The sequence below is a fragment of the Macaca thibetana genome, chromosome 5 (assembly GCF_024542745.1).
Source record: "Macaca thibetana thibetana isolate TM-01 chromosome 5, ASM2454274v1, whole genome shotgun sequence".
Classification (NCBI taxonomy): domain Eukaryota; kingdom Metazoa; phylum Chordata; class Mammalia; order Primates; family Cercopithecidae; genus Macaca; species Macaca thibetana.
In genome coordinates this window covers 107,732,748-107,745,311 of record NC_065582.1, presented here as the reverse complement: position 1 = coordinate 107,745,311, position 12,564 = coordinate 107,732,748, and the positions used below count along the sequence as shown (strand labels likewise).

At 46.0% G+C, this 12,564-nt stretch overlaps 1 protein-coding gene across 1 annotated transcript in view; it reads right to left on the bottom strand.

The window, feature by feature from the left end:
- Nucleotides 1-12,564, bottom strand: part of TMEM165 (transmembrane protein 165) — a 777,160-nt gene that overhangs the window by 26,245 nt on the left and 738,351 nt on the right. Inside the window, exon 2 of the mRNA XM_050790613.1 lies at nt 4,399-4,618. Coding sequence (XP_050646570.1) covers nt 4,399-4,608 — 210 coding nt within the window. The 5' untranslated portion in view covers nt 4,609-4,618. The remainder of the gene's footprint in view (nt 1-4,398; nt 4,619-12,564) is intronic.

The following is a 12,564-nucleotide window of genomic DNA, read 5'->3' as shown; positions in this document are numbered from 1 at the left end:
AGGACCCAAGTAATCAACAACACTTTTTATCATGGGTTTGTAAATTGGAGGTTAATCATGACTGTAAGTTCATATTACTTACCAACTTTTTTTTAACCTAATTATAGAGAAAAGTACATACTCAATGTAGCATGCCCTGTTAGAAGTTCAGTCACCTTGCTTTTAGCACCCTATAAGATACAACTAGGTTTTTATAACATTATCTTCCACTTGAATGCCTACTAACCAAGGAGAGATGCTTCCCCGCTCCATTTTCAGAAGCCCACTCTCACACAGTGGCACAAAAAAGGTTATAGTTAAATATCCTACCCTCTTAAAAGATCTACTGCATGTAGTTGCAAAGCAAATCCGTTGAAACTTACATGTTCAACTCTTGCTTACATGGCTGTTAAACTACTTGTATCATTTCTTACCTCCATCAGGTAGACAAAAAAAGCAAATGACACTTATATTACATAGTTTAGAAAACATGTGAAAGAAAAATCTTCCAGCATAGTGAGTACTGTAGATAGAGCAAAACATACTTGAGCAGTATCAAAAAGTTACATAAAAATGTAATTAAAACAAGACAAGGCCAGGCATGATGGCTCATACCTGTAATCCCACCACTTTGGCAGGCCAAGAGGGGAAGATCCCTTGAGCCCAGGAGTTTGAGAGCAGGCTGGGCAACATAGTGAGACCTGGTCTCTTAAAAAAAAAAAAAAAAGGAAGACAAGACAGTTATATTCTACTATAATACAAAATTAGAATAAACAATAATAAATGTATAACTAAAATGAATCACCAATATATGAAAATATTAAAGGGAAAAATCATATTATATTATAACCGCCCTTCCCTCCACACCCCTAGTTTTAAAGACAAGGATCCCTTCCCAGCTACTCAGAAGGCTGAGGCAGGAGGATGGCCTGAGTCCAGGAGCTGGAGGCTGCAATGAGTTATGAGCTGTAAGAAGACCTTGTCTCTATAAAAAAAATTAAATAAAACTTTAAAAGATAAGAATCCTTAAGACCATTTAACATGTTTACTGGACACTGTTTCTACCACTGTGGCATTTTGCATGGCTAGATTTTCCTAGCTTCTTAAAAAGGATATTAGTAGCTCCACACCTACCGTTATTTCTATCTTAAAAATCCCAATATGACTAAAACTTCAACAAAATACCTGCAAAGTTACGTATTCATAATCTCTCTCTCACTCACACAATTAATCCAAAATAGTGATTGTTTTAAAATAATGTGATACTGGGATAAATGACAGGGCTAAAAGATGAACACTAAGAGTAAAGTTCATGTATCAGCATTTCAGTTCAGTTCCTGGAGTGGACATGTCAAGCAGGGTCAGCGGAGCCCAGGAGAGACAAGCAGGGCAGTGTAAATGGGAGCCCCACTTCTAAGCATATGCCTGGGGGCAGCAGGGCAGGTAGAGGGAAAAAGATGGAGAAGCCCACTCACTACTTTGCCCCTCGCAAGTGGACTAAAGACCCTGGCTTCACATGTTAAATGATTCACACTTCTTGTACACCTCTGACATCACTCCATTATACCTCTCTGTTATCATGGGTTATTTATTACTCATGAGTTCAGTGCTTTTGATCTTCTCTCTTTTAAAAAAAAAAAAAAAAAAAAAAAAAACTTTACAGGAGTCCCAGAATTAACCATATAGTCAGCTAACACTAAATTGTCTAAACCAACACCAATCCAATAATGGTTACAAAATCACATCATATCCAGCAGATAATAAAAGCTGAATTTTCGTAATTCCATCTGGTGGATCCCTTTACAACTTAAAGAAAAAAAAAAAATGTTGGATAGACACTTAAAAATAGGGTTGTTGTTTTTTTTTCCTGGTTGAGTTTATTTTACAGCCAGTTTTTCCATAAAGGTATTTAAAAGCTGATACAAACTTGACATGCAAATACTTCTACCCAGCCTTTGAAAATTACTTAATAAATGCCAACAGACAAGGTCCTCTGGAATAGACAAAGATGAGTAAGCCAGAGTCGTGCTCTCAAGACACCCAAAAGCTAGTAGAGGCAGATAAAAACATGTACACAACTTGCAAGAACCCAAGGCAGCAAGATGTGTGTGTAAACGTGCCACAATATACACAATAAAGCTCCCCAAAAAAGGAGAAAGAGAAAGCTAAGCTCAAGATCAAAGAACTACACCAGCATACAATCCAAATAAACCATTAAAATCCATTAATGAATTAAATAAGTCAAAAGAGAAAGTTAAGACACAATGAATGCTAATAAAACTTAGTAAGGCATAGAAGTCCAGATTCTAACTCTGGTTCTGCTGAAAACTAGCTGTGATATTAAACCATTACTCCTTCCAAACCTAGGTTTCTCCATCCATAAACGGGAAACGGCACCTCCTCTGCCTGTTTAACGGGCTGCTGTGAGGATGAAATCGGCTCACAAAATCTTCACTTCCCAGTAACTTTAGCTCCCAGCTTCCCTCCCACACCAGAATCTCCTCATAAGCAGTTATTCAACTTCTTCCTGAGCACTTCCAGTAAGGGGAACTTCATTATTTCTCAATATCGATTACTACATCTGGGACAGCACTGATTCTTACAAATGTTCTTGCTTAGTGAAACCAAGATCAGTCTCTCAGAAATTTCTATCCTATGGTCTTAGACAGAAAAACAACAGAAAACTGGAAAAGCCTAAGAAAGTAACATGTAATGAAAACATGAAACATAAAAACAATGCACCGGTGTGAGAGCTCACCAGCACTTGGGAGGCCAAGGCCGGAGAAGCGCTTAAGCCCAGGAGTTTGAGACCAGACACGGCAACACAGTGAGACCTCCTCTCTTAAAAAAAAAAATAAAAATTAGCCGGGCGTGTTAGCACACGCCTGCAGTCCCAGCCACTCAGGAGGCTGAGGTGGGAGGATCAATTAGTTTGCAGTGAGCCAAGATGGCGCCACTGCACTCCAGCCTGGGCGACAGAGCAAGACCCTGTCTCAACAAAGGAAAAGGAAAAGGAAAAGGAAAGGAACAGAACGGAAAGGAAAAAGGAACAGAAAGGAGAAAGGAACGGAAAGGAGAAAAGAACGGAAAGGAAAGAAGAAATGAAAGGAACGGAAAGGAAAAAGGAATGGAAAGGAGAAAAGGAGAAAAGGAGAGAGGAGAGAGGAGAGAGGAGGGAGGAAAGGAAATGAAAGGAAAGGTCAGAGATAAATCACTCTTAACCAAGAAATTTTAGGGAAGGCTTCACAGAGAGTAGGTATCTGCTGGTTCTCCAAGGTGGGAAGAATTGATCTGTGGCTTCAAACTCTAGGTCTTTTTCTTTGAAAAGGTCTTCTGTTAGGGAGAAACTGGCAAGAGAGCACAAGGCCTGTCCCAAAGGGTTCTTGAAGCACATTCTTTTTTGCAGATGAGCACATCCCTTTAGCATATGAGCCAAGAAAGCGGTGGCCAAAAAGCCTGGAGGTGAGCTGGAGCCAGATCAGGAGAAACCTGAACATCACTCTCCTAAAAAGGCTGGACTGAAATGAGTGCAGGCAACTCACCGAAGACTTCTGACAAGATGGCAGAATTCAACGTTTGGGAAGATTAGTTACGTGGAGATGGCCTGGGTGGGAGTGGGGGTTTGAGTGCCACACTGGCCAGGATTCAGGGAGCAGATACTGGAAATGACGCGAAAGCCCACGACTGGGAGAGAGAAGAAATGTTAAAACGCTGCCAAGTGACTAAGGACTGATTCTATTAACAGATTAAAAAGTTAATTTATAGTATCTATTCAGTGAAGGACAAAATACAGGATTCTGTTTTACTTATAAATGTAGTTTTGACATCCCACACCGCTGCAGGACGCTGTACTGCCGGAGACTAATTCCTCTGCGTTCCTAAAGGGTACTTCCTGCTAGCCAAAGCACGTTTTAAAAAAGTGAGAGTCATGGTTCATAATCCATATTTATTTGGTAAGAAGCACAGGCAGTGCCAAGTTGAATTTGGGTAAGCAGTTTGGGATAAGCTATTTCAACAATGAAATGGCCGATGTGATGATCCTCAGGGAATACAAAAAGCCTCCTAGCAGCCATCTGTTAAAAACTTTTTGGTAGGGATGAGTCTTTCCAGCTACTCTAAGACACATCTGATCAATAAAACGCCCATCCCTGAGCAGCACCTTGGTCCTCCGGAGATCAACGTTTACAGCGGGCTCCTCTTGGACTCTCCCTCTCCCTTTCCCTAAAGGAGCGGGCAGGACCAGGCCTCACCGGAAAACAGCGCAGCCGACCGCCCTCCACCCCGGGAGCAGGGGCCGGGCTCCCCTCCCCCAGCAGAGGCGGCGGAGGGCGGCGCTCTCAGAGGCCTGGAGCCTGGTACCCGGCGCAGCCGGCCCCGCAGCCTCGCCCGCCCCATCCCCCGCCGCCCCGGCCCGCTCACCTCGACCCGGGCCGGCTCGGGACCCTGCACGGCCACCGGCTGCTGCTGCTGCAGCTGCTGGGCAAGCGCCGGCGATACTTTGTTCCGGTGGCTAAGGTCTTCATCGGGGCCGGCCCGGACCGCAGCCGGGGCCCACAGCAGTGGAACCAGAAAGAGCAGAAGCAGCTGGGGCGCCGATGCGCGGCCGTTCCCTGGGGCCGCGGCCGCCATCCCGCCCGCCGGGCCGGCCGCGCACGGGCACCGCAAGAGGAAGTGCGGCGACAGGAAGCCTCGACCCCGAACAGCCTCCGCGGCGCGTCCTCACGACTCGCCGCCGCCGCCGCCGCTTAGAGAGCAGTCAGCACCATCCGGGAAGTGCAAGCGGCGGGAGTAAGGTGAGGGGCAGGCCCCAGTCCTCTCAGGCGGCGGCTACACTGGAGTCAACCAACCGACTCCGCGCGACCCAGCCCAGGCTCCTCTCGGCCCCGTCCCTGCCCGCGACGGCCTCCCATTGGCCCGGCGTCCGCCTCGGCGTCGTGACGTCCTCGGCCAGGTTGAGGAGCGGCGCGCGCCCTCCTCCCATTGGACCCGGCGCTCCCGGCAGGTACCCGGCACCGCGTGTCCTTCCTCTGTTCGCATCCTACCCGCGCCGCGTCCCGGCCCTCCTTTCTCTGCCCCACCGTCCCAGGACTGCGGGGCTCTTCGCGTCTGCTTCGTCCTGAGCCTTCCGCCGTCATGTCCGCACCCGCTGTTCCCTGCGCTTAGTCTCTCTTAGAGGTCAAATTAGCGCGAGCGCCTCTGGTTACGTGGCGCTGGCTCGCAGGCACCGCCACGCCCAGCTCTGTTCCGCTCTCCCTTGCCGAGCGTCTGTGCCACCCCTCCATGCGCCCACCTACCGCCAAAAACGTTCTTAGGAGCTCAAAACGCTATTTTTTTTTTTAAGTTCTGAAATGGGATTTGGAAATAACATGACATTTTTCAAGCCTTAAGATACTGCCTATAATTATCCCAGACCAAAAATGGCTAACGTTGCCCTCGTCCAGTATGGCCTTGACGTTTTGGGTGCATCTTGTTTTGTGTTACTCCTTAGACCCTTTAAAAATGCTGGGCTTTTGAAATGGACTGTTTAAGACTTTTGCAGGATGGAGCTTTGGGTGAGCAAGACTAGAAGACAGGAAAGGATGGTTGGTTAGACTTGAGAGTATTTTTACGTCTTCCCAAAAGAAAAGTGAGCTACCATAAGTTTGACTGAGACCGAGTCCCTAATAAAAATCGGTAGTGCTAACCATGTGCCAGGCACTAATCTAATATTACACATATTTACATACAGTAAACCTGTACTCAGTAAAGAGCTAAGGAAGTTTATCACTAACTGAAACAAAAAATTAATTTACCAAAACAATCTGTGGGAAAGTGGGCGAACCTACTTTGAGTTTACCGAAGATACCGTGTTTGTCATAGGATAGTAAAATTTCCGTCTATGTTTTTTTGTTTTGTTTTTCGGGTTGTTTTTGTTTTTGAGACGGAGTTTCACTCTTGTTGTCCAGGATGGAGTGCAATGGCGCCATCTCGGCTCACTGCAACCTCCGCCTCCCTGCAACCTCCGCCTCCCAGGTACAAACTATTCTCCTGCCTCAGCTTCCCGAGTAGCTGGGATTACAGGCATGGTCCACCATGCCCGGCTAATTTTGTATTTTTAGTAGAGATGAGGTTTCTCCATGTTGGTCAGGCTGGTCTCGAACTCCCGACCTCAGGTGATGCGCCCACCTTCTCCTCTCAAAGTGTTGGGATTACAGGTGTGCGCTTCCGGTCTCCGTCCATGTTGCTCTGTCCGCAGTTCCCCTTGTAAACTCCTACTCATACTTCCAAACCCTATTCAGGCTTCCACTCTCAGAAGTTTTCCCTAACACCTGCCCTTACAGAATTTGTCACTTGTTCCTTCATGTTATAGCTTTATGCATGCTTCTATTATTGTGTAAGTAGGATGCCACCACACAGTTTGGGGGTGTGTTAAAAGGAAAACCTTAGGCAAATTAACAGCGTTTAATCAAGCAAAGAACCCAAAGAATGATTTGCAAATCAAAAAGACCCCAAACCAAAGTAAGTTCAGAGAGGCTCCAGTCCTGCCGAGTGGTCGGAAAAAATAAAGTGACTTACAGAAAACATAATTGAGGGACCAAAACAGCTGGATTGGTTATAGCTGGGATTTGCCTTATTTGAACACGGTTTGAACAGTTGGACACTTGTGATCGGCCAAAACTCTGTGATTCGTGCAAGAATAGGTTACAGTCTGTTTACACACCCAGTTAGGCTACAGTTCACTAAGTATGGGGAAACCTTTAGGCTGAACTTAAAATACGTAAGGAGGCAGCTTTACACTAAATTTAACAGATGCAACTATCATCCCTGGAGTGCAAATGTTTGAGCTTTCATAAGCCAGTAATAACATAAAACCCAGAAGCCCAAACTTCTTCAACTACCTCCCTTTAATCATACAGGAATTGCTGTGCTTAAAAGGGGCCTGAAAGGGTGGCTTGAGGTCCCAAGGGAGGGACCTGAAGGGAGCAGCTTAGACTAAAGACAGAGCCAGAAGGGTGAATGTAGCAAAACTGGCTGTGTGTCCCTCATTGCTGAAAGCTGCTTTGTTTATTTTGTAGGATGGGCTGCCCACACTCCAGGGTTGTCTCAGGAAGGACTCCTGGCCAAATTCAGTCATCTCAACATATGAGGCAGTGAGGACTTCTGGGCTACAGCTGCAGGATGCTGAAGCACTAGCTCCTGAGTGTGCAGTGGCTCAGGGGCAAGGCAGCAAAGCTATTTGGCAGAAGATGTAACATAAATGGAGATAAAGCATTGGCGAACTGGCACAGTGGTGTCAGCAAAGCATCAGAGTCTTACTCTGGGCCAGAGTAAGACCTTTCTAGCCTGCCCCAGTGTCACCCTGATCCAAGGGCCCTCAGGTGCTGCCAGGCTCGGCTCTAGGTGTCTGATTCTCATGGGATTTATTTCTGTTTCCACACACATCTACCTCCTGGGGTCAGTGCTCAGGCATGCTAAATCAAGGCTGATTCTAGTTTTCACCACTTGAGAGTTTAGAGCCATCATCCTTCTAGTCCTCATTGGTGACTAACTCCCTTAAAAAAAAAAAATTTAAAAACTGTAGGAGCTTTCCTGATACCTTTCTTGAAGAACAACTGAAGCTACTTATTTGACCCCCTACCCAATAAGGATGTGGGTGACTCAACAATTCCAAGATGATTTTTTTTTATCATAGCCTACACTGATACAGTCTTACTAAAATGTAACCACTGTCAGGCATCCTATGGAAAGAAACACTACTACATGTGCATTACATTGTATTTTATTTTATTTATATATATATTTTTGAGGTAGAGTCTCGCTCTGTTGCCCAGGCTGGAGTGCAGTGGCGTGATCTCAGCTCACTGCAACCTCTGCCTCCCGGGTCCAAGCAATTCTCCTGCCTCAGCCTCCTGAGTAGCTAGGATTACAGGCATGTGGTACCACGCCTGGCTAATTTTTTGTATTTTTAGTGGAGATGGGTTCACTGTGTTAGCCAGGATGGTCTTGATCTCCTGACGTCATGATCTGCCCGCCTTGGCCTCCCAAAAGTGCTGGGATTATAGGTGTGAGCCACTGCACCCATCCTATATTTTATATTTTATTTATTTATGTAGAGATGGAGTCTCGCTCTGTAGCCCAGGCTGGAGTGCAGTGGCACAATCTCGGCTCACTGCAACCTCCACCTCCCAGGTTCACGTGATTCTCCTGCCTCAGCCTCCAAAGTAGCTGAGACTATAGGCACCCGCCACCATGCCTAGCTAATTTTTGTATTTTTAGTAGAGACGGGGTTTCACCATGTTGGCAAGGCAGGTCTCAAACTCCTGACCTCAAGTGATCCACCCACCTCAGCCTCCCAAAGTGCTGGGATTGCAGGTGTGAGCCACTGCGCTGGGTCTACACTGTATTTTAATGTCTTTTTTCCAAAATCCTTACTAGGCCTTAAGCTTCTAGATGGTAAGGTTATGCCTTTTATCTTTATATTCCTAGCACCCGGTAGATTATATAAGAAGGTAATAGGAATAGTTAGTAAAGTAGTAGTAAAACTTTATTGAATGCTATTCTGATCCAGTCAGAGCACTAAGTGTGTTACATGAATTATTTCTGTCATCATTTTTGCAAATGAGAAATTTGAGACTTAGGTCAAGGAACTTTCCCCAAATTACACAGCTAGTAAGTAGCAGAATTATGCCTCATATCTGTTTGTTGAATTCACCTATGCTCCACTTACTGAAAATCTACTTTATGAAAATTTAAACATATAAGACCAGCCAATTAATTAATGGTGAACATTTTCGTTAACTGTTAGGGAACGCTGTTTCTCCACTCTAGGGTTCTATGAAAAGGACTATTTCCTGCCGGGTGTGGTGGCTCATGCCTGTAATCCCAGCACTTTGGGAGGCTGAGGCGGGCAGATCACGAGGTCAGGAGTTTGAGACCGGCCTAGCCAATATGGTGAAACCTCGTGTCTACTAAAAATGCAAAAGTTAGCCAGGCATAGTGGTGTGTGCCTATAGTCCCAGCTACTTGGGAGGCAGAGGCAGAAGAATCGCTTGAACCCGGGAGATGGAAGTTGCAGTGAGCCAAGACCACGCCACTGCACTCTTGCCTGGGTGACAGAGAGAAGCTCTGTCTCAGAAAAAAAAAAAAAAAAGAAAGAAAAGGACTATTTCCTGGCCTCTCTCAGTGCCTTCATCATTCCCCTCTGATGATGTAGAGTCCATCTAAGCAGTGTAACTGAGCATATTGGGCTCAGCTCCATTGCCTTCTTCCTCTGGGGAGATGGACACCTAAAGGAAAAGCATTATCTGCTGTTCTCTGCGGGGCTTGCCCCCAGCCCAGTGCTGCATGTAACTGGGTGGGAACAGCTCTTGATTCTGGACTTCAGTATTAGCCCAGCCCACCTGGCCACCAGACTTAAAATTATTCCTTCCAACCCGGCCTCCTGTCTGTGTCACTCTCTGTTTTCATCCTCAATGTTTCAGAAATAGGGAGAAGTGAGCTATTTCCTTAACTCTTTTGGAGAACCCTCCTTCCCCATAATCAGCAAAGGGCAGATTAAAGTTTTTTGCCTTAAATAGTCCACAGAGCAAAGGTTGGTTAGAGAAGCCAGGGCAGGGAGATATAAGGAAAGAGGAAAAGCAGAAACCAGAAACTTCACGCTAAGAGTCAAGATCATTCAAATTTAAAGCACTCAGGCTGGGCACGGTGGCTCACACCTATGATCCCAGCACTTTGGGAGGCTGAGGCAGGTGTATCACCTGAGGTCAGGAGTTCGAGACCAGCCTGACCAATATGGTGAAACCCTATCTCTACTAAACATACAAAAATTAGCCGGGTGTGGTGGCATGCGCCTGTGGTCCCCACTACTTGGGAGGCTGAGGCAAGAGATGGCTTGAACCCGGGAGGTGAAGGTTGCAGTGAGTTGAGATCATACCACTGCATTCCAGCCTGGGCAACAGAGCAAGACTCTGTCTCAAAAAAAAAAAAAAAAAAAAAAAAAAAAATTAAAGCACTCAGCAAATGTAAGTGAATGACGAATAGCAATTTGCAACTTGCTTGACCTTCTCAACTCTTTAAAGCACATGAAACAAAGCACACTGCTACCCATCAGCTTGCTAAACCCCTTTAAATGATGGGGACTATTGTGTGGGAACTCTGCTGGTGCAGGGGAAAGGGAGGGCAACCCTTTCCTTACATTCTTGAGTTTTCCTAGGTTTCCACAAGCAGGCTGAAAATTCCAAAAAGAATGCTAAATACATGCTCCAGGTTCATGTATCCAACTGTTTACTTGCATCTCCTTCTGGATGTTTCACAGGCATTTCCAACAGAGCAAGGGCAAAATAGGTCTTTTGATCTCCCTCCAAACACGTGTTCCTCCTTCAGGCTTTCCATCTCAGTAAATGGAACCAACACCCACCATGTTAGATTACTTTCATTCCAGCAAATTTTGTCTCTAATTCTAAAATCTATCTGAATCTGTTCACCTCTGTCTCCACTGTTACCACCTTGTACAAACCAGGTGTCATTTCTCACCCAGGCCATTAAATGGCATCCTAATTGGTCTTCCTGCCTCTGCCAATCTAGAATCTAACCAGCAGCCAGAATGAGCTTTCAAAATTAAAATAATTTCATTCCACTGCTTAAAAGTAATGACTTCTAAATGGACAGAGAATAAAGTCCAAAGCCCCTATCTCTGAATGAAAGTTTAATGTGAGCTAAGCCGGGTGTGTTGGCTCACACCTGTAATCCCAGCATTTTGGGAGGCTGAGGCAGGTGGATCACCTGAGGTCAGGAGTTCGAAACCAGCTTGGCCAACATGGCAAAACCCCATCTCTACTAAAAATAAAAAAATCAGCTGGGCATGGTGGCAGGCACCTGTAATCCCAGCTACTCAGGAGGCTGATGCAGGAGAATCGCTTGAACCCGGGAGGCAAAGGTTTCAGTGAGCCAAGATTGCACTATTGCACTCCAGCCTGGGTGACAAGAGCGAAACTCTGTCTCAAAACAAAAAAAAAAAGAAAAGAAAGTTTAATGTGAGCTACCCCTGCCTCCCTGTGTGACCTTGTCTCTTGGCTTTCTCCACCTCATGTGCCATGCCCAACCAAGAGCTTCTTTCCACCTCAGACTCTTTATACTTCTTCTGCTTTTCTCTTCTGAGAACATTCTTTTTTTAAGATCTTCCGGTCATTTAGGTTAAAGTTCACTTCCTCAAGAGCAGCCTTCCCAGACCACCCATCTAAAATAGACTCTTCCATTCACCCTTGTCACTCTGTCTCATTGTTGGTTCTTTTTAAGTTTGGGAATTTTTGAAAGTTTTTTCGTAGCACTTATCACTGCCTGAAATTATCTTTTTTTTTTTTTTGAGACAGAGTCTTGCTCTGTTGCCCAGGCTGGAGTGCAGTGGTACGATCTTGGCTCAACTCTTCCTCCTGGGTTCAAGTGATTCTTCTGCCTCAGCCTCCTGAGTAGCTGGGACTACAGGCATATGCCACCACTCCCGGCTAATTTTTGTATTTTTAATAGAGACAGGGTTTTGCCGTGTTGGCTAGGCTGGTCTCAAACTCTTGACCTCAAGTGATCCGCCCATCTTGGCCTCCCAAAGTACTAGGATTAAAGGTGTGAGCCACCACGCCTGGCCATCCTGATTATCTAATTGTTTACTTCTTTTTTTGTTTTGTTTTGTTTTTTCTTTTCTTTTTTTTTTTTTTTTTTTTGAGACGGAGTCTTGCTCTGTCGCCCAGGCTGGGGTGCAGTGGCCGGATCTCAGCTCACTGCAAGCTCCGCCTCCCGGGTTTATGCCATTCTCCTGCCTCAGCCTCCCGAGTAGCTGGGACTACAGGCGCCCGCCACCTCGCCCAGCTAGTTTTTTGTATTTTTCAGTAGAGACAGGGTTTCACTGTGTTAGCCAGGATGGTCTCGATCTCCTGACCTCGTGATCCACCCGTCTCGGCCTCCCAAAGTGCTGGGATTACAGGCTTGAGCCACCGCACCCGGCCTTGTTTTGTTTTTTCAAGACAGTCTCACTCTGTAGCCCAGGCTGGAGTGCAGGGCCGTGATCTCCACTCACTGCAACCTCCGCCTCCCAAGTCCTGGTTCAAGCAGTTCTCCTCCCTCAGCCTCCTCGAATAGCTGGGATTACAGGCATGCACCACCATGCCCAGCTAACTTTTATATTTTTAGTAGAGTTGGGGTTTCATAATGTTGGCCAGGATGGTCTTGAACTCCTGGCCCCAAGTGACCCGCCAGCCTCGGCCTCCCAAAGTGCTGGCATTACAGGTGTGAGCCACCATGCCCGGCCTACTTTTTGTTTTTTGAGACAGGGTGGCGTTCTGTCACCCAGACTAGAGTGCAATGGTGTGATCTTGGCTTACCGCAATCTCTGCCTGCTGGGTTCAAGCAATTCTCATGCCTCAGCTTCCCAAGTAGCTGGAATTACAGGCATGTATCACCATGCCCAGTTTTTTTTTTTTTTTTTTTTTTTAGTATTTTTAGTGAAGACAAGATTTCACCATACTGGCCAGGCTGGTTTTGAACTCTTGACCTCAAATGATCCACCCTCCTTGGCCTCCTAAAGTGCTGGGATTACAGGTGTGAGCCAGCATGCCC